The 25986-nt window shown below is 54.4% G+C and overlaps 1 protein-coding gene across 7 annotated transcripts in view; it reads left to right on the top strand.

Moving 5' to 3' along the window:
- Positions 1-25986, top strand: part of DCDC2C (doublecortin domain containing 2C) — an 84921-nt gene that overhangs the window by 23447 nt on the left and 35488 nt on the right. For 6 of the 7 annotated variants that reach the window (XM_045447832.1, XM_045447834.1, XM_045447833.1 and 3 more), the window contains exons 4-8: positions 3064-3192; positions 7729-7866; positions 10845-10887; positions 17007-17133; positions 19593-19693. In XM_045447832.1, coding sequence (XP_045303788.1) covers positions 3064-3192; positions 7729-7866; positions 10845-10887; positions 17007-17133; positions 19593-19693 — 538 coding nt within the window. The remainder of the gene's footprint in view (positions 1-3063; positions 3193-7728; positions 7867-10844; positions 10888-17006; positions 17134-19592; positions 19694-25986) is intronic. The other variant, XM_045447836.1, reaches the window with a different exon arrangement.

Genomic DNA, 25986 nt, shown 5'->3' with positions numbered 1-25986 from the left:
ATCTCAGCTCAGGTCATGATCTTGTGCTTTGTGAGTTCGAGCCCCGCATCGGGCTCCACACTGTCAGTGCAGGCCCTGCTTGGGATTCTCTCTCTCCCTCTCTCAAAAAAAAAAAAAAAAAAAAAAAATCTTAAAGAATTTAAAATACGTCCTACTTGAAATATTTAAAATACTTCCTATTAGGGACTCCTGGGTGGCTCCGTCGGTTAAGCGTCCGACTTTGGCTTAGGTCATGATCTCGCGGTTCGTGGGTTCGAGCCCCGTGTTGGCTCTGTGCTGACAGCTTGGGGCCTGGAACCTGTTTCGAATTCTGTGTCTCGCTCTCTCCCTGCCCCTCCCCCACTCACACTCTGTCCCTCTCTCTCTCTCTCTCAAACATAAACAAACATCAAAAAAATTAAAAATATTTCCTATTACACACCAATGAGCACATTATAAGGTGTGTTGAGTAGTAGGTTTATGCCTTTAACTTCTTCTCTTATTTCAAAGTTTTTTAAAAAATGTAACTATCTTTTTGTGGCCCGAAAAATCTGTGCCCATGGCCATATATAGCTCTAAAAGTTCTATGTTCAAAGTGAGTGCCCCCCCCACCCCCCCACCTTGTATCCTTGTAAGACAGGCTGGGAGATCCAGGCTTCGGCAAGCATATGTATCCTACAAATACCTCTGTGTATCCTTTTTCTCCCCACACGATGCATCTTGGAGGTGGTTCCATAGGAGCCCATGTGGATAAGCTGTGCTTTAAAACAACGGCTACACAACATTCCAAATTTCAAACGTTCCCTCATCTAACCACGCCTGGCTTTTGCCCAGTGCTCAGGGGCTCCTCCCTGTCCGTCACCTCTCCATGGTGGACTCTCCCCAGAAACCGTTCTTGGGCACTTAGGTGGGGTCGGTCATCTGTCGGGTGGCGGATGGACCGTCTGATCCGTGAAACCGGGCAAAGCAAGGGGTCTAGTTCATTCTTCAGTTTGGGAGATGTGTTCCATCCCGCATGCCCTCTGAACTTGTAATTTCCTAATCTTTAAGTTGGAAGTAACACTTACTTCCTTTCCTTGTCTTTAAAAATTACATTCTTATTATAAATAAATGTGGGAACTTACAAGAGTGTGAAGAATAAAATAAACATCCCTTATCTCACTCCTCAGACAACCGCCACTGGCCTGAAGAACGCTTACCTTCAGTGTTCTCTTTGTGCCTTCTGTCGTGTTTTTTACAGCATCCGTTATAGTTGACCATTTCCCCCCGTAAATGCAAATCCTGCATAAACAATTTTAAACTGCTGCACAATTTATTATTGTATGGCCGTGCGACGATTTACGTAACATTCCTGGGTACCCGGACATGCAGGTTGGTTTTATATTTTCGATTCTGTACATAATCCTATGGGAAACATCTTTGCATGTAAATCTGTTTCGTTTCCATGGGCTGGATTTCACAAAGCGGGAAGAATGGGTCAATAGTTATTGATCACAGACGTCTCATCAGTCTGTGTTACTGACTCGCCCCCGAGGAAGACTGTGCACACTTTTAGCTGCAGCCACAGTGTATGTTCGTGTGTCTTAGGTCTGCAAGAGATGCCAAAATTTGGGGGGGGGGGGCGGACACAATTCAGTTCATAAGAGTTCCTATTTCCCCACACTCAGGTAAAGAGTGTACGTTAAATATCTTTAAAGATTTAAGCAAAAACACAACATGACCCTGTTTAAACATTTATTTCCTGTATTATTATTAGTGACCCATGTTTGGAAAGAATTCTTTTGGCATAAGGAAAACCAATGGATGGAAACATTGTAGCAAATCTATTGTGGGTGTAATATCACATAAATGCATTGTAATATAACTTGTGCAGAACATTCTTTTCTAGGGTTATTTTGGGGCAATATTTTAAATATGGGAGAAGGGCGTTTCTGCATTGATTGGAAGCCCCTTGGTACAGCGCATTAGCAAAGAAAGTGGATTCTCTGTATTTTTTGCACAGATTAAAGTTTATATTTGATCTGAAAAGGTGATGCATTCATCCAGTTTTAAATTATTTGCATTACAGAAAAACAGTAACAATGAAGCAACAGCAACCACAAATAATTATGTAAAAAATTGAAAACTAGAATTGTAAAATTGAGCACCTTTGTGTTAAACACTATTCATTGGGGCGCCTGAGTGGCTCAGTCGGTTAAGCGTCCGACTTCAGCTCAGGTCACGATCTCGCGGTCCGTGAGTTCGAGCCCCGTGTCGGGCTCTGGGCTGATGGCTCGGAGCCTGGAGCCTGCTTCCAATTCTGTGTCTCCCTCTCTCTCTGCCCCTCCCCTGTTCATGCTCTGTCTCTCTCTCTCTCTCTCTCTCAAAAATAAACATTAAAAAAATTTTTAAAAAAATATTAAAAAAAACCACTATTCATCACTTTTAGACTTAAAGAAACAAGGCTCATAGTTTACATGATTTTAGTATGAGTTACAAGAGCGTGTGTAACTGTTGCCAAGTGGCTTGGACCCGGGCGGCCTGGCTTCATTAGCAGGAGAACTTTGCATCGAGTACCCCCACCCCCCCACTCCCCACCCGGACACGTATGGAAAATAAACCCGCTGGGATCCCAGCAAAGCTGCCTCCAGACTGCACGGGTGAAACCAATTGTTTCTATTATCTTTTTGGAGGATCGCACATTATTTCCTCGGGGACACTGTCTTGGCCCGTGGAAAGAGAAAGTGACTGCACTTTTAATGGCAAAACCCGCCTTTTGTTTGCCAAACGGGCACCATTTTCTTCACTTTACCCGCCATGGTGGAGGCATATTATTTAAAAAGCGAGTTCCGTCCTGTTCATCTGGGTGTATTTTATTCCATGAAGAGAAGTTTCCAGGCGTCGTTGCAGCGTCACCGGACTTCCAGCATCGGGCGCTTGGTGACGGTCCCTCTGCGGATGCAGGCGGTGTGTGTGAGGGCTGCCTGGTGCGTTGCGTGCTGCGTATGGCTCTGTCGTTCTAGATCTTTCTTTGAATTTCCAATGTTTCCCCCTCAAGTGTAAGGTACTAATGAATGCTTTTTTTTTTTTTTTTTATTCTTACAGTGTTTTCACAAACGGAAGACTATTTATCCCACCCGTAAAAATTATCATACCCAAATTCAGTCTGACGGAATGGAATAGCGTGCTGGCCATGATTGGGGAGAAAGTCTTCCCTCTAGGAGGCGTTCAAAAGTAAGGCTCTGTCACCTGGGGGAGACCGGTCACAGTGTGGGGATGTCCTGCTGGGACCAGCAAGGGCTACAATGCTCTCTCATTAACTCCGATTTTAATTCTTTGGGGGCAGACGTTATTTCTTGTCCCTTTACATACTTATTTTTGGCCAGTTTCTTTCATTTTTCATGGAACAAAGTTTATTGAACATCTACTATGTGCTAGGTGTGGTGAATGGGGTGAATGAGGCCATGGGGATGGAGAGAGGTGGGATGGACAGTGGTGGGTGGACAGAGTGGGGACAGAGGTGAAGTGACCATGGGGGTAAACGGAAGTGGGAGGGACAGAGGTGGCGTGGACAGGGGTGGGTGGACAGAGCGGGGACGACAGAGGTACAGTGGCCATGGGGCCAGGGAGAGGCAGGGTGGCTGTGGCTGTTATGGGGATATATCCGGGGACAGTTTGGTGCACTTAGACCAAGGGCCTGGTGTGGATCAGAGGGTCAGAGTGGACCAGGAGAGAGCAGGGGAGCAGCAGGGCTAGCAGGTTGCAGAGGGAAAGGTTAAAGCCTCGGCGTTGGGAACGCCGCTGGGATAAGGAGGCCCCACTGTGGCAAGGAGATGACAAAGTGTAGGGAAGACACAAGCCTTCGAAACTGAAAAGTAAGGGGTGTGGAGTGGTCCTGAGTGTTGGAAGGACCACTTTATGGACAGCGATGGTCTCCAGGTGGCCTTGGGTCGGAAGAGCCAAAACATTTACTCCTAATTCACTTTCCGTCAATGGTCTCTCTTGGGGGCGCATTGCAATGTAAGCGGCTGATTTACCATCAAGAGCTGTGACACCAGCGATGAACACTGAGGGTCTGTTGGGAGCAGGACCTAAACTTTTGTCGGGAGCGTCGTTAACCTAGGGAGGGTGGTGAGTCACAGGTGACCCTGCACGTGCCGGGGGAGTTAGCTGTCACCTACAGACCAGATGATTCCAGAATGCGTTTATTCTGAAAGAAAGAGAGACAGCTGCGTGGAGGAGACACTTGTGCGTGCTTCCGGAAGGAGTCAGGGTCGGCAATCCTGTGTGTCACACGTGATGTGGCAGAGGCAAGGCAAGGAAACACAATATTTGGAGGGAAAAGAGCACGTTAGATTAATAAGCCCACTTAGTCTTTCTCCCCTTAGTTCTCTCCGGGTGAGGACGTCTGTGGGGATGAACACACAGGTGCCGGTCTCGTCCCTGGGGGGCTCCCCTCGCTTGAGGGCCAGCCTGCAGCTCCTGGCGCATCTGGGACATCTGAGCGGGGCTTCCTCAGGGCCCGGCTTTCCTGCAGCCCCACCGCTGGGGACAGCTCCTTTCCTGCACCGCCCCTCCCCCCAGCCGGCCGGATTCCTGCCGTGGTCCCAGAGTCACATCTGGACTCTATCTCCTCTGGTGTCAGTTCTGAACTCATTGCTCTATCTCTCCCCTCCCCGACAAGAACATAAGCCTGTTTTCCTGCTCCTCAGTCTCCCCCTCAACAACCCTGGCCCCGGAGCTGAATTCTGGGTTATCGTGAACATGTTCTCTCTGATCGAACTTCATTTAATGACAACAGGGATCGTGCCAAGGCGCGTGGTCGCCCTGCTTCACAGATCCCTCCCAGCGTCTCTGCAGTCGCTCTTTCCTTTTTATTTAACCCCTTCCTGTAGAAACGTTCTTACTGTGAGTCCCTTGTGGCCCATCTTCCAAGGCCTTGTCAAGGTGACGGTACTTTTATCGGGCCTCCCGTTTAACTGAGGGTTTGGCTCGCTTCGAACTTGTTTCTTCTCAGATTTTGAGAAGATGTCACTTCGTTGTCTTGGGCCTTCGCGACTGCTGTTGAAAAATCCGGTGGTGTGTGTGTGGTGTGTCAGTGGGCTCTTGCGTGGGGGGAGCCCTTCGGACGCCGGCCTGTGTCCTTAGAAGTCCCCCTCACGTGCCTACGTGGGAGTTTTTCTGTGACCTCTCTGTCTTTGATGTCTATTGACTTTCAGTTTGAGGTCCTCCCTCTCTCTCTACTTCTGTGAAATTCGTCTTCGTTATTTCTGTACATTTTTCGTCCTTTCTGCTTTAAGTTATCTTTCGAGATTCTTACTTTCTGGATGTTGGCTTTCCTACTCATCCATACGTCTCAGCTTTTCTCTCAGACACGTTCTCTCTCTCCCCCTGCTTCCCTCTGGGAGACGCCCTCGATTCGGAGTCCCCACAGCGGCTTGGACCTCGTCCGCTCCCCACCTGCTCTGCATCTCCCCGTCCTCCGGGATGTGCTCTTTGTATCCGCTTTTCTAGTTGTTTCTTTGCCACACTTCCTTGTTGTTTCGTATTGGTAGCATCTGCCCTTGTTTCGTCTACAATGTTTTCCATGTTTATGTCAAATTCCTGGTCCATCTGATCCAATGCTTCTGCTCCTGGTGGAATCCACCAGACACTGTGTGCGGGTCGGAACAGGGTCTGCGGGCAGGGGCCCGGGCACTGCCACCGCTCAGTCTGCCCACCTCCCTGCGCCCCCTGCCCACTCAGTGCTTCCCTGACTTACTCCTGGGACATCACCAGCTGTGCGGTCCTCCAGTGAGCCCAGGCGCTGGCTGTCCCAGGGCAAAATGGCAGGAGAAGAACAGAACTCCAGGCATTGCTTTTCACGTGGAAATCTTGTGCTCCTGGTCGAGGCCACCTGCTGCCCACACAGCTCCCCGTGGCTGCTCATGGTTGTCTCCTGTCTGGAAGGTCCTGTTCCCCCGGGGGCTGATCTAGGGCCGCAGCTCCTCTGGCCCCCAGAGCAGCATGGGCATTGGCTGGCACTGTTAGGAATGCGTGCTCCGGCCTCATCCTAGACTCAGGAGTCAGAGGCTCTGGGCGTGGGGCCCGGCCGTCTACACGGTGGCAAGCCATCCAGGTGGCGGTGATGCTAAGGTCTGGGGGAGATGGGTGGAGGGCAAGGGTGGTTCTGTGGTTTCCACCCGCTCGGCCTGCCCTTCTCCCCTTCCCACTCTGGTGCTCGCGGCTCTGGTTCCCGATCGCCTCGCACGCCTGCTGTGGCAGCCTGAGCCTCCCCTTACGGGACAGGCTCCTTTCCTCCGTCCGCATCCCCAACGGTCAGCTGGCCATTGCTCACACTCAGCCCCTGTCCGCTCGTCCACAGCGACATCCACTCGCTGCGGCAAAGTCCACGATAAATTCCTCGCCCCAGAGTTCCAGGCTCCAGACTTCAACGTGCAAATTCTGTGTGCGCGTTTCACACTTCAGTGACCGTCAACCCCCGTGTTCTGGCTTTTGGCCCCGGCCCCTCCTGTGACCCCAGACGCTTTACGCATCTGCACGTGAAGAAATCCTACCACGTCCTCACCCCACTGGTGCCCCCACCTTTGTGAGGCCTACAGTTGAGTCCAGGTGGGTCCTCCTCTTGGAAGGCCGGATCTTTGCCCCTCTTTGGTCACATTTCCGCTCCTAGGTTTGTGTACAAGCCTTGGTTCTGGGGAAGCAGTGACTTCCTTACCCATATTTTTATCCCAGACAGTGCCTCCCTCATTGTCTAGTGTGTGAGAGATGCTCAGCATTGCGTGAATTGAATGATTTCTTTTTTTTAAAAAAAAATTTTTTTTTCAACGTTTCTTTATTTTTGGGACAGAGAGAGACAGAGCATGAACGGGGGAGGGGCAGAGAGAGAGGGAGACACAGAATCGGAAACAGGCTCCAGGCTCTGAGCCGTCAGCCCAGAGCCCGACGCGGGGCTCGAACTCACGGACCGCGAGATCGTGACCTGGCTGAAGTCGGACGCTCAACCGACTGCGCCACCCAGGCGCCCCAATAATTTCTTTTTTAAAAGATGTTTATTTATTTACTTTGAGAGAGGGAGGAAGAGAGAGATAGAGAGAGCGAGCGCACACACAAGCTAGGGAGGGGCAGAGAGAGAGAGAGAGGGAGAGAATCCCCAGCAGGTTCTGCACGGTCAGCACAGAGCGTAATGTGGGCTTAATCCCATGAACTGTGAGATCATGACCTGAGCTGAAATCAGGAGTCGGATGCTTAACCGACCGAGCCACCCAGGCGCCCCTTAAATAATTTCTTAAGTGACTGAATTAGTGAATGAATACTTGCCAAAAAAAGACTATAAGATAAAAGGTAGACACATATTAGTCTTTTGGTGCTCATAAAAAGGCGTATTATTGGCTAATAAATACTGGTTTGTTTTCCAAGAATTGTGACAGCAAAATAAGCCAATTTGTATTAATTTTTGCTGTTATTAGTTAAAATTAATTGGACACCCACCAAGAGCTTAAAATGTTCTCAAGGGCCCCTGAGCACTTGTACATAAAAAAAAAAAAAAAATTATACTTTAATTAAAAAGGCTAAAAATGGAAGGGAAGCCTGACCCTGGAAGGGCAGCTCCCACAGGCTTTAATTAGCTTGTCTGGACTTCCGCTTGCTTAGAGTTCACCAGCTCGCCCGCCGGTAGCCCACGTCCCGGTCGTACTGTCTGCAAACGCCCCCGGTCCCGAGATCGGTGCTCGAAAGTCTCTGGCCCATTTCTTCTTTCTTTATTCACAGATTATTTACCATGAATGGACATCTTCTGGACAACTCCAAGGATCTGCAAGATAACCACTTTTACGTGGCGGCAGGACCGGAGACCTTCAAGTATTTCCCTTACTGGAAATCCTCTAAGGTGCCCAGCGAGGTCCAACGGTGAGCACCTTTCACCCCTTTACCTCCTGAGTGGGTAAAATCTGCCTTTTCCCCCAGGATTGTCCCCGTGTAAGGCCAGTTCAGCTATTGGCTGTTTTCCTGTAGTGAAACTTGATATTCTCGTTTTATAAGTGGCACGGTTTTGGACTTTCAAAATTAGGCGTGGGGGGACTCCTGTGGTTTGATATATTCACAAGGACAGTAAGCCCTCGCGTTGAATGCGCTGTCTTTTCTCTGGGGACACTGGGGGTCTTAGAGAGAGGAGTCTCATTGCCAAACCAGTCGTAGCCCTGGCCCCGAGGCACAGGTGTGAGAGCCCAGCGCTCCCTCCGGCGCCCTGTTCGTTTGGTCAGTTTCTCCTGGTCTGAAATCGAGAGTCTGACATCCTTCACTGGTCTGTGAAATCACAGTGGTGACTTTTATGGTGGATCCTGCCCCGGGCTAACAGGTGTGTGCTTCTGGACGTGCGGGAACGTCTGCAGGGAAGATGGAGGTGTTGGCGGGAGCTCCCGTCCCGTCACCGGAGGGCTGTCCCTTCTCGGTGCATTTTGCTCTCTCCGCCGTCGCCGTCTGGAACAGGCCAGCCAAGCTCCAGGAATTAGTGGACAACGTTGTCCCGTGGGCTCGTGCCTGAGGGACGCCCAGCGGCTTCACCCTGGACCTGCTTGCCCAGAGGCCCGCACTGATGCTCACGGGGACGGGCGTGGAGTCCCTGTCTGCCTGCAGTTCTCACGGTTCGTGGACCTTGAAGTCACCTGATAAGGTGTGTGACTTGCGTCCTCAGGGCGCCGTTACCTTTGACGCTTCCTTAGAGAGACTTCAGTGCTCCACCCACCTTGCTTCTCCGTTGTATGTGTGCTCGAGCCTCAGTATTCCCTGCTCCAAATGCCATGGGACCGCCAACAGTCCAGAACACTTCCTGACTTTTCTGACGTTGTGTTGGCAGGGACGGGAACCTGGTTGTTAGTCTGGGGCTCTCAGCGGCTACAGCTCCTGGTGAGCTCGTGGGTGTTCGTACGGGGCGGGGGGGGGGGGGGGTCCAGGCTCAGTGGTGGGTCAGGAAGGACGTGACCTGCAAGGCTGGAGTTCAGAGGTATGTACTGATCCAGATCCTCAATTTTTTGTTCCAAATTAAAGCCCCAGCATTAGGGCTAGGGCTGAGTTCGTTGCCTTTGGGCCCTGGAAGAAGAGAGGGCGGGGCGTGGGATGACAGACAGGCCGCCTCACCGATCTGCCCTTGAGCTGCAGGGGGACAGGCCAGCCACGGCCTTTGTCGCCTGTCCTGGAAGGCAGGGCTCTGGTGCCTGGGGGTCAGGTGCCCCCCTCCAGGGCACATGGAGCCCTCCGCCCGGGAGTCCGTCAGAGGCAGTGTTTAACTCGGGCGCCCGCGCCCGTTTCTGCACCCGGGAAGTTCCCGATTCCCGGGTCTGGCTGGGAGGAGCGGTTTCCAGCTGGTGGTGGGATTTTGCAGCCCCGTCCCGGGGTGTGTTTGAGCCACACGCAGCCGCAGCACAACCGTTTGAGGAGCTGCCAGGGCCCTTCCCTGGGGCTGCTTCCTCGGCACGGTTCCTACGGTCGTTGTCTCGAGGAAGGAGAAGGAGCTGTCAGAGCTCATCTCGTGCTGGGACAGGCAGATGGGTTCACCCCCACCCGCCCCGTACGTTCCCCGCCCGGAGCCTGGGCCCCCGAGACACCGCCAGGGATGGTGTCTGTGGCGACCTTGTGCCCGTGTGCGCTCCTGTGCCGTTAGGGTTTCAACTTGGAGGCAGAGAGTGGCCTCTCTCGTCCTGTCCACAGACGATGACCCCGCGGCAGGTGGGCAGGTTAGGGTCCTGCCCGCGTGCCTGGCAGCTCGGCCATGTCCCGAGTTTATTGACGTGCTAATTCTTTGGTGACCGTCCTAACTGCGTGGTGGGTCGAGACACCTTAGGGGCTGTTGAAACGAGTCGAGTGGTTCTCTCTGTGTCCCCTGCTCCCCACCCGGGCCCCCGTCTCTCAACGGGTTTTGTCGTTCATGTGCTGAACCCTGAACTGCGTCGGTCGGTCGCTTAAATATCTTTCTCCTCGCCGAAGAGGTTGGGGCTCGGGAGGAAGAGTGCCCGCAGAGCTGCTAGGAGACTGAAGTCCATTCCCGTACACGCTGTGGGCCAGGGAGGTGCCCGTCGGCCGGGGAGCCGGTGCCAGGAGTGTCCCTCCCGCGCGTACCAGCGGTGGAGGTCAGCGCCCCAGCACGGGGATCCGGAGCGGGGCGTGTGCCTCTGCACCACGGTGGCGGTTAGACAAGGGGTCTGCCGCGCGGTGGAAGGAGGCTGGGCTGGGTTCTGGATGGGCTTGGGGTCTCTGTTCTTCTCCTGATCAGCAGCGCGGCTTTGACCAAACCCTCGCGTCTCCGAGCCGTGCGTCCTCTCCAGCCCAGGGAGGACGTGATACATGTGCCACAGGTCACTGCGAGAAATCGTGTTTGTGGGAGGGACTGCCGTTTGTCAAAAACCTCAAACATGTGGGTGCCCAGGCGGCTCAGTGTGTTAAGCGACCAGCTGTTGGTTTTGGCTCGGGTCATGATCTCACCGTCCGTGGGTTCGAGCCCCAGGTCGGGGAGCCCGCTTGGGAGCCTCTCTCCCTCTCTCGCTGCCCCTCCCCCACTTGTGTGCATGCTCTCTCTCAAAAAATAAAAAGACTTAAATTTAAAAACCTCGAAAATGTTAGGTTTCCCCCCATGACTGTATGAAAGCTTTTGGACAGAGGTGCCCATAAGCACGCTGCCCGTGGGCTGGTTTACCACACTGGTGAGTGGAGATTTTCCAAGGTCTCCGGGAAGGAAACTGAGCAAACCTCGTTGGGGCCGTTTCTGCTCCTGAGGCCGGGGAACAGCTGTGGACGTGAGCCCGGGCCGTCAGGACACTGGACAGGCCTTCCCCATGGCCTCATCTTCCGGCTGATCTTTACCAATTTCTAGCTGACTATCGTTTGTCTTCCAGAAAGTACGTGGACATCGAGAAATACTCAAGAGAAAAGAAAAAAGTAAGTACTTTTCACACAGTGAAGTGGAAGCTGTGGATGGCCATGGTGTCCTTGACCTTGAGAAGGACGCCTCCCTGGAGAGGCCCCGCGGTGGGGACCCAGACTTCTGGGCACAGTGTTGGGTGCTGGGCTCGCCCCCTGTGCATGTGGGGAATGAGGCGTGGGAGCTGTGGGTGTAGAACCGGGAGGTACACGGGGATGTCTGTGACATACACACAGTGAATGTGAGGAGGAAGATGTGTGGTGTGGGGACAGACAGGAGGGAGGGCGTCAAGCCTGGTGTGGCTGCCCTGAGCCTGAGGACAGCTGGGAGGGGGCGTCTCAGGGCCGGGGCACAGCTCACTGTGTGTGTGTGCGTGCGCGTGTGTGTTGCACATAAAGCACGAGAAGCATGGCCAGCAGGTGTCAGGATAAGAGCCTGGATGGGCAGGTAGAAGCAGGTCTTGGGGGCCATATGGGTCTTTGTCACCTGTGTATACGATGACCACATATCCCCACCGTCTTATAAAAACTGCATTTCAGTGGCTCTACTGACCTTAGGATTTGCTCAGGAAAGCTGTCGAGCGTCTGCTGTTTGCCTGTTCCCGGCTGCCCAGCCCCTGTGCTCAGGGACCCTCCATACTGAGACTTCCCAGCCTTGAGACCCGTCTCCCCACATATCGACCTCTATTTTCTGGTATCTAGTGGCTGGCCCTTGGAGTGGCTTTTCTCCTGATGCAGCTTGGATTTCATAACCACTGTCTTACCCACGCTCTTGGAAATGCTTGGGCTTCCTGACCCACGAGCCCCCGTGGCATCTGCCTGGCGAGAGTCCAGCCGTGGACGGGCCCAGAACCTTGCCCGTCCACACTTGCGCCGAAGGAGCTCGGTGTTGCTGGCGATGATAACACGATGATAAAAGGTGGTCCTTTCCCACCTGCCTTCACTGAAAAGCCTCACTGCTCACAAATGCTTTTCGAAAGGGGTTTGGTAAATTTTGTTAGGGTTTTTTGCCTGTCTGTTCATAGAGGAGATGAGCCTGGAATACTTCTTTTCCGCGTTGTTCTTGCCTGGCTTTTGGCATCAAGGTTTTCCTGAATCGACTGTTCTTGTTTCGGTAGCTTCCCGAGCTGAACGATCGTGTCATTTATTTTCGATTTTCTTTCTCTACGGGCTGAGTTTAGCATTAAGTGTTTGTGGAATGAATGAAAGAACGAGAATCATTGAGAGCACGAAAACGATAGATGTGATTCTGCCCTAAGGGTGCGTTTCATCTGGTTAGGATACATGACACATGGCCTTGTCTCATCATAGAAGGGGTGTGTAAATGAGTCACATGCACAGGGTGATGGCTCGAGGGACAGGGAGTAGGCGACACGTGGAGATCGGCAAACCCACTGCAGGTCCTCGAGGGGTCAGAGAAGGGGGCAGCTGTTTCGGGGGACAAAGAACCCACATGGGTGTGCACACCATTCCAGCCTCACGGAGTTTTCCTCAGGTTGCCTTAGCCAGCTCGCGGCTGGTGTGGGCACTGGGTTTGAAGCTGATACTTGGCGTGAATGGTACAACCTCAGAATCCCATACTTCTGTGGTTTTGGAAGCTTCTGAGCAGAGGCTGAAGCAGTAGTTTGGGGGGGGGGGGTAGCCCTTACTCGTTTTAGTTATGCCCTCGTCTCATTATGCTGTTGGGTCCTTAGAGGTAGGGATAGAATTTTCTCTTCCTTTTATTAAATATTTGTTCTATTTATGGGGCGCCCGCGTGGCTCAGTCGGTTAAGCGTCCGCCTTCAGCTCAGGTCATGATCTCACGGTTCGTGAGTTCGAGTCCCGCGTCGGGCTCTGTGCTGACAGCTCGGAGCCTGGAGCCTGCTTCGGATTCTGTGTCTCCCTCTCTCTGCCCCTCCCCCGCTCACGCTCTTTCTCTGTCTCTCTCTCAAAAATAAATAAACGTTAAAAAAAAAAAAAAGAAAGAAAGAAAGAAATGGCTCAGGAGAGCCCGACTCTGGATGTAAAATCTCAAGAGGATTCGAGCAATTTATGTCTGTTACATTGTCCTCTTGCTTTATGCACAGGTACGGGATGTGATAAACATCTCTGTCTGAAAGTTCTCCCAGGGCTTTTCCAGTAAGCAGAAAACAGAACCCCCGGGTTACAGGGGAGCAGTGTGACATAGTTTAGCTGGTAGCTTGCTTTGTCTCTTAGCAACACGTAAGATAAACGTGCCTCGTGGCATTTGATCCCATGAAACGAGAAGAAAAATACCGGGCAGGGGCACTGGCGTGTCTGGGTGGTTGTGGATGAGAGAGGGGAGAGGTCAGGGTGGCCCAGGGCTCAGTTGAGTTGAGCTGTGACAGTTTCAGTTCTCTGAAAGTAACGAATGAATCTACTCTGTGCTTTTTTTTTTTAAATGTTCATTTATTTACTTTGAGAGAAAGAGGGAGAGGTAGAGAGAGGGAGGGAGGGAGAGAATCCCAAGCAGACTCTGTCTGCACTGTCAGCACAGGCCCCGACGAGGGTCTTGAACCCACGAACCGTGAGATCACGACCTGAGCCAAAACCGAGTCGGACATGTAACCGACTGAGTCACTCAGGCACCACTGAACAGACATATTCTAATTTTGTTCTAGCAGATTCAGTTTTACAGAAGCTGCATTTACTGTGATTTTGTATCCATTACTTTCCAAAGAAGCGAGGCTAAGTTAATAAATGTTTAAAGCTGCATTCCTATATTAAAACGAGTATTTGAATGTACAAGCCTCCGTAAGATATCAGTGACTAATTAGTAAGCATTGTATTTATATCACATCCACAACCAGACCACTAATATTACCTACTTCTCTTTTGGGCACAGAACACAAAAAACGTCTGTGAACAGAAATGGAGAGAAAAACATTGACAAGTTAAAGCCGTGTGTGTGTGTGTGTGTGTGTGTGTGTGAAACAGTCACAGAGACGCATACAATGGGACACACACACTTTAGTGACCGTCTAAACTGTAAAGTGCAGTGCGGAGTAAGGGCTTTGGAAATGCCATTTGCAGGCTAATAACATCAAGACCGTAGCAGTATCACACAGCATCCAAGGCTGCGTCTGTGCGTCCCTCTAGTGGCCAGAAGGTGCGACAGTCAGGTCCAAATGTTAGCAAATCTTTCACTTTAATAATGCTTGGAGTCGGGGCTGGCTCACCGATGCGAAACCTCACCCGCTTGGAAGCGGGACACTCCCTCAGCATTCAGCGCTGGCTTTGCCCCCCAGAGTGGCTTGACTCTGAACCTGACTCAATCAGGTGGTCCCTGTTCCCCAACCAGACGAGCTAATTCAGCCACGGTACCTTGGGAGGCTCTTCCCTGTGCCTGAGCGAGACCGTGACAGCAGCAGGAAAGCATAGAGCGACTGGGATGGGCTCCGCAGAAAAGTGACAGTTCCCAGAGCACTGCAGAGAAGCAGCCACAGGATGCCTCCGGTGTGTTTTCTGGAAATGTCTGTGGTCGGAAAAAGAAACATGAAATTGAAAAAGCAGCGCCTGTCGCCTCTGTAAGGTGCCCGCCCTGATTTCCACTCCGGACTCGCGGCAGGGAGGAGTGGGGAGCAGAGGGTGACGTCTGAAAGTCTCCCCGCGGGGGCGGGGGCAGCGGGTTCCCTGTTTTCCTGCTCAACCCGTCCATTCCCAGAACTGCCGTAAATGCGCGTTGCTCTGACAGGCGACACGCAGAGTGTCCACCGCGGCCGGAGGCACGTGTCAAGCTGACGGCAGCCCCGCCGGGTCCTGGGGGAGCTCTGACTCGAGGGGCGCCAGAAGCTGCAGGCGCGTGGCCGTGGCGCCGTGTAGGCCGCCGGGTGGGGCGCAGACCAGGGGTCCTCTGCCTGGAACGTGGCCACGTCGGAGCAGGACCCGTGGGCGAGGCTGCAGGCCGCACCAGAGGGGGTGGCGGCTCTCGGGGAGCGTGGCAGGTTGGGGGCACGTGGGGGGCCCCCCCGTGGGCACGGGAAGGCAGGCTGGGGCGGCGGTGCAGGCCCGTGTGTGTGTGTGTGTGTGTAACGTGAGCCCGGTCGGGCCCTGCCCTGTCTTTGCTCCCTTCCTGTGCCCCTGCTTTTCCCGCATCGTCTACTCGGTTCATGAAACCAGCGGAGATGCAGAGCAGCTGTCGGGATCCCTTCACCGAGCACGGACTGTGTTTGCCGGGCACCGGGGATGCAGAGGGCTCGGCCATGCTCTGGCGACCACGTGCAGCTTTACGGGGGACATGGCCCAGGGCCCTCGAGGTCGGCTTGCGCTGGGATTTGAAGCGAGGGGGGAGGGGAGCTGGAAGGGCAAGGGGACAGGGAGGGGTGGGTGTGCAGGGCCAGGAGGGCTTGGGCTTGAGGGTCCCAGCTCCGGGCTGAGGCACGTGAACAGCACCCTGAGGTTGCAACAACTGCCACCCGTTTGAAAGGCAGAAGGAGGTCAGATCACGCTCGCACCGCGCTCACTCGCCGGGCATTTCCCGCGTGCCCGCTACGTGCCGGCTCAGGAATTCACGGTCAGACCAGCAAACGTCCCCGGTGCTGTGCCCTCCAGCCTTCGGGTGGTGACCGGTGAACGAAAAACACCCTAAACGAGCCACCCAGAGACGAAGGAGGATTGCGTCCAGCGCCGGGCGAGGGGGAGGAGGGAGACTGGGCGTGCCGGTGAGTGTGGCAGGGTGTCCTCTGGGACAGGGGACAAGCCAGGCTTTGGGCTAAGACTTGGCGAGAAGCCAAACCAGGGCGGCTCCAGGTTTCACTGGACGTTGTGGAGATAAGGTGTCTTAAAAACTCGAGTTTCCTTCAGGTACTTAGGTATGAGAGTAAACAGTAACACTGACTTACTGACATCGTGCCCTCTCTTCACCGGCCGTGGTGCTGGCCCGAAGTTCCGCGTGTCTCAGGTGACCTTCCAGGGCGCCGTGGACCAGCTCAGTTTCATCTCGTGGCCGGAGCCTGGGGTGACGGGGCCGGTGGCCGGGCCGCGGCTCTTCTTGGCCTTCGCCGTGCGTTTCACTCTGTGCTGAGTGCTGCTTTGTGTCCCCGTGAGGAGGCCGGGACGATTCTGTGTCCTGTCCCTTGAGTCTGACTTCAGCGGTAACACACTAAGTAGCTGGCGTCTTTGTCCGAGAGGCTGACGATATGGAAAATGATCACAAGAAGGAGATGTCGGTGATGCTCGGAGAGGGAAGCAGGTTTGCAGAATCGCACCCCCAACTGCTTCCAGCAGACCCGCACCTGGGTCCGTGCTCTGTCTCGAAGACCGGTTCTACCAAGACCCCGCTCCCTATACTTAGGAGCAGGACTTCGAGTTTTAGGAAAGCCCCTTGGAACAGGTAGAAAGAGTTTGCTTGGGTCTTGTATTCGGTCGTGGGGTGATTTTCACACTTGAATTTCTGCGGGAAGAAAACACGGGCGGTTTGCACCGTGAATGTACCGATGGTGCCAGGTAGGTGTTTTAGCTTGACGTTTTCTCCGGTGCCTTAGGGAGCTCGGGAGAAACCTCTGCACGGTCCTGCCTGCATTCACTCCGAATACCTCGGCAAAGGTAGGGCTAAGGAAAACCTCGGGATGGTTTGTGCTGTGAAGATGATTCGTGGGACGGAGCCAGGATGGCGTGTGGGGTCAGTTCATCGTACGCTGCGATCCCCCCACGCTTGGTTACTACTGTCTGTAGGTTTTTAAAGACGTCCGAGTTTCCCTTTATCTCAACCCACAATGAACCTGCCACATGTTTGTTTATTTATTTTTATCCGAGATGCTCCGCCTTGCCCAGAAGCTCCAGCGGGAATAGTTTCGTAGTTGTTGAAACAGTGATTTTTATTAGGCTGTTAGGCGTGTCTAAAACCACACGGACCCGCTCAGACTCTCCTGTTCCCTTCCAGAGCTTTCCCTCATTTTGTCAGGTACGTGGGCACCTTCGGTTAGTAGGACAGCGCCTCCCTTTCCTGGTGAGGGAGACGAAGAGAAGTGTCCGAGGCAGAGCCGTCCAGATGGTTCCAGAAGGGACGCCTCTTCCAGGTTGCTGAACGAGGCAGTCAAGGAGCCGTGTGCTTGCTCTGACGGTTCTCACGGTGGCTGATGAGACTCGGCACGCTGCTGTTCCTACCACACTTTTTATTCTTGATTTGTACCTTAGGAGGATTCCAAAGGAAAAGAAACGCATAAGTATGACAGCATTCCCCGTAAGGAACGGGATTCTGTTTTTTACGCCAGAGCGGGGAAGAAGAAGACGCTGGTGGAACCCTCATTCCAAAGCGGTTCAGGTAACGTGAATTTCCTTTGGCTGCCGGCATTAAAAAATGCTACCCTTTTAAGACGGTGTTTTGTTTCCGGGCCAGTTTCACCGCAAAGATATGACTTGTGACTCTGGTTTTAACACTCGATGGGTGACTATCTGGTTTATTGATGAGACATTCAGCTCGAGCGGCCGTGGTGGCGAGAGGAGAAAAACAAAATCCCAGTGCCGAAGGCAGCGGGGCTCTCGGACCAGGAAGCCCTGCCAGATCAGTACGGGAATTCTGTGCCTCTGTGTACATCAGGGCGGGACGTGCTCTCCCTGAGGACCAGGCAGGCAGTAAACAACCCACAGACAAGTTAGCCTTTGGAGGGAGACGTGAAACTAAAATCCGTCTGAATGGTTTAGGCTTATCTTTTGAGTCGGAGGGACATTTAAAAGATTAAACTTTGGAGCTGATTTTAAAATGAAATAATTCCAAAAATACTTGCTCAGCTCCTGCTTCTACTCTGCGGAGACCTGGCTGGGAGGGGCCTGACTGGCTGGGAGGGGCCTGAACCTTGGTTGGGAGGGGCCTGACTGGCTGGGAGGGGCCTGACCTTGTCTGGGAGGGGCCTGTCTGGGAGGGGCTTGACTGGCTGGGAGGGGCTTGACTGGCTGGGGGAGGGGCCTGAGCCCTGGCTGGGAGGGGCCTGACTGGCTGGGAGGGGCTTGACTGGCTGGGGGAGGGGCCTGAGCCCTGGCTGGGAGGGGCCTGACTGGCTGGGAGGGGCTTGAGCCTTGGCTGGGAGGGGCCTGACTGGCTGGGCGGGGCTTGACTGGCTGGGAGGGGCCTGAGTCCCTGCTGGGAGGGGCTGAGCCCTGGCTGGGAGCCAGCCCCGTGTTCCATCAGCATGTGCCACAGGTGTTTTGATGGTGGCTGGTTACGCAGAGGATACGACCCCGGAAAGGAGGGCTCCCCTTTGCTTCTTGGCAGCATTTGACGACTTTTGGAAGTCATTTTTCTTAGAGCCCCTCCCTCCCCTGGTGCTCCCTTCGGTTTCCTCCATTCTCTGCTCTGATCGTATCTTGGCTTCCCGGGAACCCTCTGCTTCTTTCCAGGCTACAGACTCGAAGGTCTTCCTGCCGCCTCTTTCCTGCTCCCCGCCCTCCCCCTTCAGACCTTCCCATCCCAGATGAAGGCGTCATCCTGCTGTGTGCCAGGCTCGGGTCTGCGCGTGGGGCGCTCAGACGTCCCTCTCTAGCCAGTGTTCCTGGCCGGTGGGCACGGCCCACGCCGTGTTCTGATACAACCCGACCATGGCCAGGTTGGGCCTAACACCAGAGCCTACTGAGCCTATAGTACTGTAGGTTATACTAGAGTACTGTAGATTATACCACAGAGCACTGGAGGTTATGCTCTGGGATACTATAACATATCAAGAGTAATAGAGAATGTAATCAGCACACGTAAAATGTCTTTCTTGGCAAAACCTGTCCCACATGGCTTGGGCTGCCCGGCGTGTATCAGGCCTTCCCTCCGGGAAGCCGTTGTGCTGTGCCGGGGCCCAGGTTCCGGCCGTGGCCCTCCCGAGCCTGGGACCCTGGGCAAATTCCTGATCTACCGATGGACACGGTAGTTTAGTGGGGGGCTTGCATGAGTGTTAGTTGTCCAGCAGACAGAAGAGGGCCTGGAACACGTGAGGTCCCCGTGGATGCCACCCTCTGCCTTCTCCTTCTCCTCATCCCTTCTCTGGGAGCAGGGCCCCCCATAGCCCAGGACTGGGGGACGGTCCTCCTGGGGCTGAGGGCCAGGAAGGGGAGGGGGGAAGGACAGGAAGAAGTGGAATGAGCTGTGGCCCATCCCGTGTTGGGTCACTGAGCCCATCACGGCCACGGTTACACCCTCTGGGTGTTGAAGGAAGCGGCTGCCTCCTTTTCTTTTTGCTGTCACTTTTTGCTGGGGTGAGGATAAAGTTTTCGAGAACCTTGGGACTTTGTAAGCAGTAATCCACCCCATCGTAATGCCGATGGGCTGATTCTTGTCTGTCGGCTTAGCTGACTACCTCGCAGGGCACAATTTTAACACCTCGTTTGTTAGAACTCATTTTGTCCAAACCCAGACTCCTTTTGCTCATTACTTCCAAATAAGTTCTTGACGTAATTTTGAAGTAACAAAGGTACATGTGCTCAGAATATGATTCTGCTGCCCGGGGGTTGCTTTGTGTTTATTTCTCACTGAGCTAACTGGACACGCGCTGGTCGAGCGATCACCGTGTTTCATCCGCGGGACTGAGTCCCGTGGTGGGTAGGACACAGCGATGACCGTGACTTCAGGGTCCAGGAGCTTCGTGGAGACAGGGGTGTGGACCCGGGGCCCCCGGGCGGGCCGCCCCACGTGACCACGGCACGGCAGGCTCAGAGGACGCCAAGCTGTGACATCGGTTTGGGACAGAAGCTGTGCGGTGGCCGTTGGCCCAAGAACCCCACGTGTGATTTTTCCTCCAGAAGGTGACGTGTTTAGAGCCCAGACTCCGAGCACGGATACCCAGGAGGCGCCAGAAGTCAAAGAGGACAGCAGTGTGCAGGTGGAGGTGCCGGTGGACCAGGTGGGTAGCTGCTTCACGAGACCGTGCCCCCCGCCTTCGATTCAGCTCCGTCAGCCCCTGCCGACTGCGGTCTCCTCCTCCTCCCCTCCCCCCGGCTCGCCCGGCCTCTGGAATGTTCTGTGCCCTCTCCAGTCAGCTGCCGTGTATCCTACATCACGTGTTTTCCTGCCCGCCCCTCTCCCTGGAGGGTTCTTTTGCTATTGGGACCCTCCCGAGCGCTTGTCACAGTTTGTGACCGCCTAGTTAGCTTTGTTGTTACTGGATGAGGCAGGGGACGGCCTGCTGTGTTCACGGGCACAGTTTCTGATGGGGAGGGGGCCCTTGATAACCGCTGGGGGATGACAGGGTGATGGAACGAGAGGTGTACGGGGTCATGTGATTGGGAATCACAGGTCATCGACTTTCTAGCTTTCTGACCTCAGACCCCCGACTCCTTATCCACGTGGCGGCGGGGTGGGGGGGGGGACGTGTGAGTGCCTGGTACAGGGCCTGATGCACGCTGGGCCCCTCTCTCTGCTTCCTTCCTTGGGGCTCACGGGGGCGTGACACGGAGTGTGAGGAAGGCCCAGGGGAGGTGGAGGGAAGTGGGGAAGGTGTGAGGAGCGAGCCTCAGCCTGCACAGGGGCAAACGCACGGCGGCCGGGTCGCCCCTGCTTCCCGCCCAGCTCGGCCCCACGCCCCCTGGGAGTGCACGTCACGTCTGCACGGGTCTCTGGCCCCAAGCCCTGTGCTTACGGTCACAGAGGACCCGGCCGGGGCGACGGTGATCTTCTGGCTCCTCTTTTGAAAACCAGTCACTCTTAATTTTCTCCCTTTATTATTAACCTCTGATATTTTTCTTTCCGGTGACACGTTCACAAACTTTACAGGCCGTGTCAAGTCTCTAGCACTTCCTGTGGCATTTTGAGCACGTTCCCCACGTGTCCCGTTGTAGTTTCTAAATCGCGAGTAATGTTCTTTATTCCTTTCTTCGACGTGACAGACAGTGACCAAAAGATTTCATTTTCTCATCAAATCCCGACTAGCGGGTTAAGTATTTCTACTGCACTTTTAAGGAATTTCTGTAGTAAATAAATTGAGACATTTTAGGCAGTCCCTTTCATGCCAGAATCAGCACCCCCCACCCCCTTCCAGCGTTGATTATTTTCCTTGGTAAGTTACTGTTCTGGGCTGTGGACTCCGCGTCTGATGCAAGTTTTAATTTTTTTTTTTTTCAACGTTTATTTATTTTTGGGACAGAGACAGACAGAGCATGAACGGGGGAGGGGCAGAGAGAGAGGGAGACACAGAATCGGAAACAGGCTCCAGGCTCTGAGCCATCAGCCCAGAGCCCGACGCGGGGCTCGAACTCACGGACCGCGAGATCGTGACCTGGCTGAAGTCGGACGCTTAACCCACTGCGCCACCCAGGCGCCCCGTAACGTTTATTTATTTTTGAGACAGAGAGAGACAGAGCATGAACGGCGGAGGGGCAGAGAGAGAGGGAGACACAGAATCGGAAACAGGCTCCAGGCTCTGAGCCATCAGCCCAGAGCCCGACGCGGGGCTCGAACTCACGGACTCCGCGTCTGATGCAAGTTTTAAACACAAGCGAACCCCTGGTGCCGCGAGTCCTATGTGCATCACCGTGATCGATACACGTACTGCTGAGTTCCCGTTGCTGGTACCGCATTTGATTTCCGCTGTATCCGTGGCCGTGTGGTGACTTGGGTTCCCCAGAGGGGTGTGTGTAGGGGGAGGAGGGACGGGCAGACCGCGGGTGCTTGTCCGTGGAGGGGAGTGGCGGGGGTGAGGGAGGCGCTCGGAGAGAGGAGGCTGGCGCCACGGCGGGGGAGCCCAGGGCGGTCAGAGAGGATGGCTGTGGTACTGCCCTCTTTCTCTTTTTTCTCTTTTAAATGTTTACTCATTTTGAGAGAGAGAGAGAGAGAGAGAGAGAGAGAGCACATGCGTGCAACCAGGGGAGGGGCAGAGAGAGAAGCTCATGCAGGCTCCGCGCCTAGCGTGGAGCCCGAGGTGGGTCTCAGTCCCAGGGCTGTGAGATCCTGACCTGAGCTGATACCAAGAGTCAGATGCTCGGCCGACTGAGCCAGCCAGGCGCCCCCGTATGTGTTGCTTTCTGTCTAACTTGCCTCTCCACACCAGGGAGGGCTGATGCCTCCGTGGACCGGGGCTCCCTAGCTGTCCAGAGATGATGTGAAAGCAACTTCTGTGCCTTCGAGGGACAAGGGGACAGGGGACTCCCAGCTCCGGCGGCATCGATGGGCATAAAGACGGGGCAGTGGGGGCCACGCCAGTAGTGTGTGTGTGGTGTGTGGACCGGCGGGGCCAGAGGGGAGGCCCTGGGGGGGCTGCTTGAGGGGGGGGCCTTCTCACCGCCCATTTCCTCACACCCAGCAGGTGCTTGTAAGTCCCATTGAGGAGATACGAGAAAATCCCAAGCGATGGCACAGTGGGTGAGGGGCACCGCAGGTTGGACTGAAGCGGCTTCACTAGGCAGACCGGGTCCCCAGCTGAGCTCTGCGTCTTTGAAAACAAGGTCCCTGTGGTCAGTAGGTTTGGGAAGCACCGCCCTTCCCATCCCACCCCGGGGGACCCACATCCGGTGCTTCAGAGAGGCCCTAAACTTAAGATCCTGTGTAAGCTTTTAGTGAACTCCAATCTCCTTCCCCAGGAATGGCTTTCCTGCTAGGGTCCCCAGGAGACCCGGCACAGGCCCTGCCAGCGTGCGGTACCCGAGGACTTTTTCCTGCCCCGGGGAGGGAGGAAGGTGGTGTTGTGGAGCGGGGAAGCAGGAAGTGGTTTGGCAGGTCCCCTGGGCGGGGTCCTCGCTGCAGTTTTTGGCTCGTACAATCTGCGCAAAAATGGCATCCAGATACTAAGACACTGATGATTTAACGATGTTGCAGTTCTGATTAAAGGTACACGTGTTTCACGAAAGCGATGTCTTCTGCCAGATTTAAGGTGACGTTTCTTTTTATAAACACTTAAAAAAGACGGAAAAGTGCCTAGAGTTGCAGGCTCTGTTTAGCCCAAGCCTCTGAGCTATGATTGTTTGCGGGGCCGAAGGGGGGATAAGTCAGCGTTTCTGACCAACTCTCCTCTAGTGCAGAGACCCCGGCAGGTGCTAGGCACGTCCGGTCGCTGCTCGGAAGGCCGGGCCTCCTGAGATCACAGAGACCTGGGGCCGGGTCCCACGGCTGCTGCAATGCGGTTCCTTCAGAGTCCCCAGGCTCAGTACAAGGGGAGCGTGTCCTTGCTCAGATGCAAGCAGAGCAAGGCCGCTGAACTTTAATTCATTCCACGCCCCAGAAAGCGCTAAGAATGAGACACTAAAGAAGGTGAAACCAAAACAATTTGGAGTCGCGAGGAGGAGGCCAGTCTGTCTGTGGAATCTGCGGATTGTTTAGTTAGAAAAACCAGCGGCGCTTTAAAGCGTTGGCACCTCGAGGTGCGGGGAGGAACTCGGACTATGCTCACGAAGGGCGTTCGGGTGCGCACGTTAATGAATGAGTTAAAAAGCGTCGTTAGTGCTCTGTTGGATGCTTCTAGCTGTAAAGAGCAGCGAACCTGCAGAGAAGTGGCTTAAACCCAAGGAGCACTCATGGGCCCACGTGACGTAGCCTGGAGGCCTCCCGTGTGACGGGCCGGCCGAAGCTGGCGGCTCAGAGGCCCAGTGGTGTCACTGGCGGGCTGGTTCTGGGCACCGCTGTGCCCAGCCTCCCTCTGCACGTTGAGTGTTGGCCTCGGCTTTGTTTCCTCACAGACTCCGGACGTCCGCCTCCAGCCTGGGCGCCGTGCTGAGTCACGTGGAGCAGAAGCATCGAGAGGCCGTTTCTTTCCCTGTGCCCTTCCCCTCTGGAGACGCGCTGCCTGTGTCTGTCTGCCAAGTCCCCGTCAGCAGCTGGGGGCAGGCGAGGGGGCTTGGGTGGTGGGGACTAATCTGGTTCTGGAGTCTGCGGAGGGCCCAGGCTCTTCTGGATGGTAGGGTTGCTGCCCGGGACCGGGCTCTCCTTTTAGCAAAAGGGACGAGATGAGGGGTGGCTGGGGGCAGGTGGCCCCGGGGTCCACGCGAATCTGTGGCCTTCGCGGTGGACGTGGCTGTCCTCCCGCTTTCTCCTGGGCTCGCTCCTGTCTCCTCAGAGCCCCTCGAGACTCTCGTGCTGTCAGTTATCGAATCCCCCTCTCCGCTCTCGTGGGTCCTCCTGGCTGGACGGTACGCGGGCCGGAAGCCAGCCGGGTCTGAGCAGAACGCTCCCTCCCGTGGCCTCCCTCTTTTTTGTAAGACTTTATTTTTAAGCAATCTCTTTGCCCGGGGTGGGGCTCGAGCTCACGACCCCGAGGTCAAGAGTCGCACGCTCCTCTGAGGAGCCTGCGAGGCGCCTCTTAGTCTTCTTTGCAGACTCCGCGTTCTCAGCCTGGCGCTTAAGGTCAGAGGTCAGCATGGGTCAGGTCGGGCAGCTCTTCTTCCCCCTCCAGACTTTTCCCCAGACAGAGCCCTCCGCCACCGGACGCCAGCTCTCTCCTGGGCTGCAGACGCACACTCACATCTACAGACGCACACACATCCAGAGACACACACATCTACTCACTTGCACACCCAGACACACACACGCACACACATGTGCGCACACACACCTACATATGACACACACTCAGACACTCAGATACGTGCACACACAGACACATGCACACATGCACACACAAACACGTACATGTACACACATACCTCTACATTTACACGCACATCCAGAGACACACGCACCTACTCGCACACCCAGACACATGCACGCACACACACGTGTGCACACACGCATCTACATATGCACACACACCCAGACACTCAGATACATGCACGCACACACATACACACATGCACACACATACACGTACATGTACACACATACCTCCCTCCGCATTTACACACACGTCCAGACACACACACGCCAGTATACCTCCACACCTCCACATACACACATGCACACACATCTCCACATACACACATCCAGACATACATGCACACACAAATATACATCCACACATACAAACGTGTGTCTGTACACACACACACATCCAGACACACACACACTATGAGTTGACATCATGCATTAGATGTTCTGAGATGCTGAACATGCGTGTTCTTCCACACGTCCCCAAACCACGGAGACCATGGACGTATGACACCTGTTCATCCAGTGGACAGAAAGAAACTCAGAGATATTTCCAAGACCCACCTTTTCCCACTCTTCCATATCCAGACCATCTCAACGGCTGCAAGCTTTACCTCCTAATGACATGTCGGGAAGCGACCCACTCTGTCCGTCTACACCACCGTCCGGCTGGCCTCAACTACTGCCGTCCCCTGGCTGCACTACTGTGATCACAGCACGGTTCCCTTTGCCTGGGATAGTCTTCCTTTGCCCTTCATATATGAACGTGTCTCTTCTCTCATAGTTCAGGTTGTACCGAGGGAGCGTTCGGCGGTCTCCCATGTATGTTAACCCGCGTCGTGTCCTATTTAACTCCATGTGTCTCTCTTACAGAGCGTATCACTGTTGTGGTTTTGTACTTAATTGTGTGACTCGATTAACGGTTGCCTCCCCCCATGACGAAGCTTCTCGGGGGCCACACTGGTTTGCATTCGCTGTCCCTATTGTATCTCAGCATCGTGGGACCCAGGCATTCCGTGTGTACCGCTGAGTAAATGAAGCAATGGTTGACATCACTGATTCTTTGAAAGAATGTGCTTTTCATGTTTATTTTTCGTGTGATTGGAGCAGTCCCCGCAGAATCTTATTCGTCGTGATTACTTTCCCACGTGGACTGTAGGAAGAGAGCCCTCGTACAGTGTTTGAGTTTTCAGAACGTTTGGATAACGGAGGTCGGGCTAGCGGCAACGGCTGTGGGGCAGCCGCCCACACGTCTACACAGCCACGGACTCCGGTCTTGCTCCTTCGAGGATCCGCTGGCGGGGGCTGGTGGGTCCTTAGGGCTCATCATGACCACCAGCTGTGGTCACCTGGTGAGAGGCTACTTCTCCACCCACCTTATTTAACTCAGGTGTGGCTTTGCGACCTGCCTTCACTGCAGACGGGTGAGTGGGCTTAACGAGCCACAGTTCCTGGCAGAGACGTAATGTGTACACTCCACACCGCCCGTCTGCCTCTGTAATCGTGGAAACGTGAGGAGTAGGTGTCCCCGTCGGTTGGGCATCCTGGGTGACCGTGATGAGCAGCAGACCCCCTGGCCAGCCCGCAGTGGACATGAGGCGCGTGCACTTGGCGTGATGGTCGCTA

Source organism: Leopardus geoffroyi, chromosome A3, assembly GCF_018350155.1.
Source record: "Leopardus geoffroyi isolate Oge1 chromosome A3, O.geoffroyi_Oge1_pat1.0, whole genome shotgun sequence".
Classification (NCBI taxonomy): domain Eukaryota; kingdom Metazoa; phylum Chordata; class Mammalia; order Carnivora; family Felidae; genus Leopardus; species Leopardus geoffroyi.
Note: the sequence above shows the minus strand (reverse complement) of the source record. Positions and strands in the feature narration are given on the sequence as shown.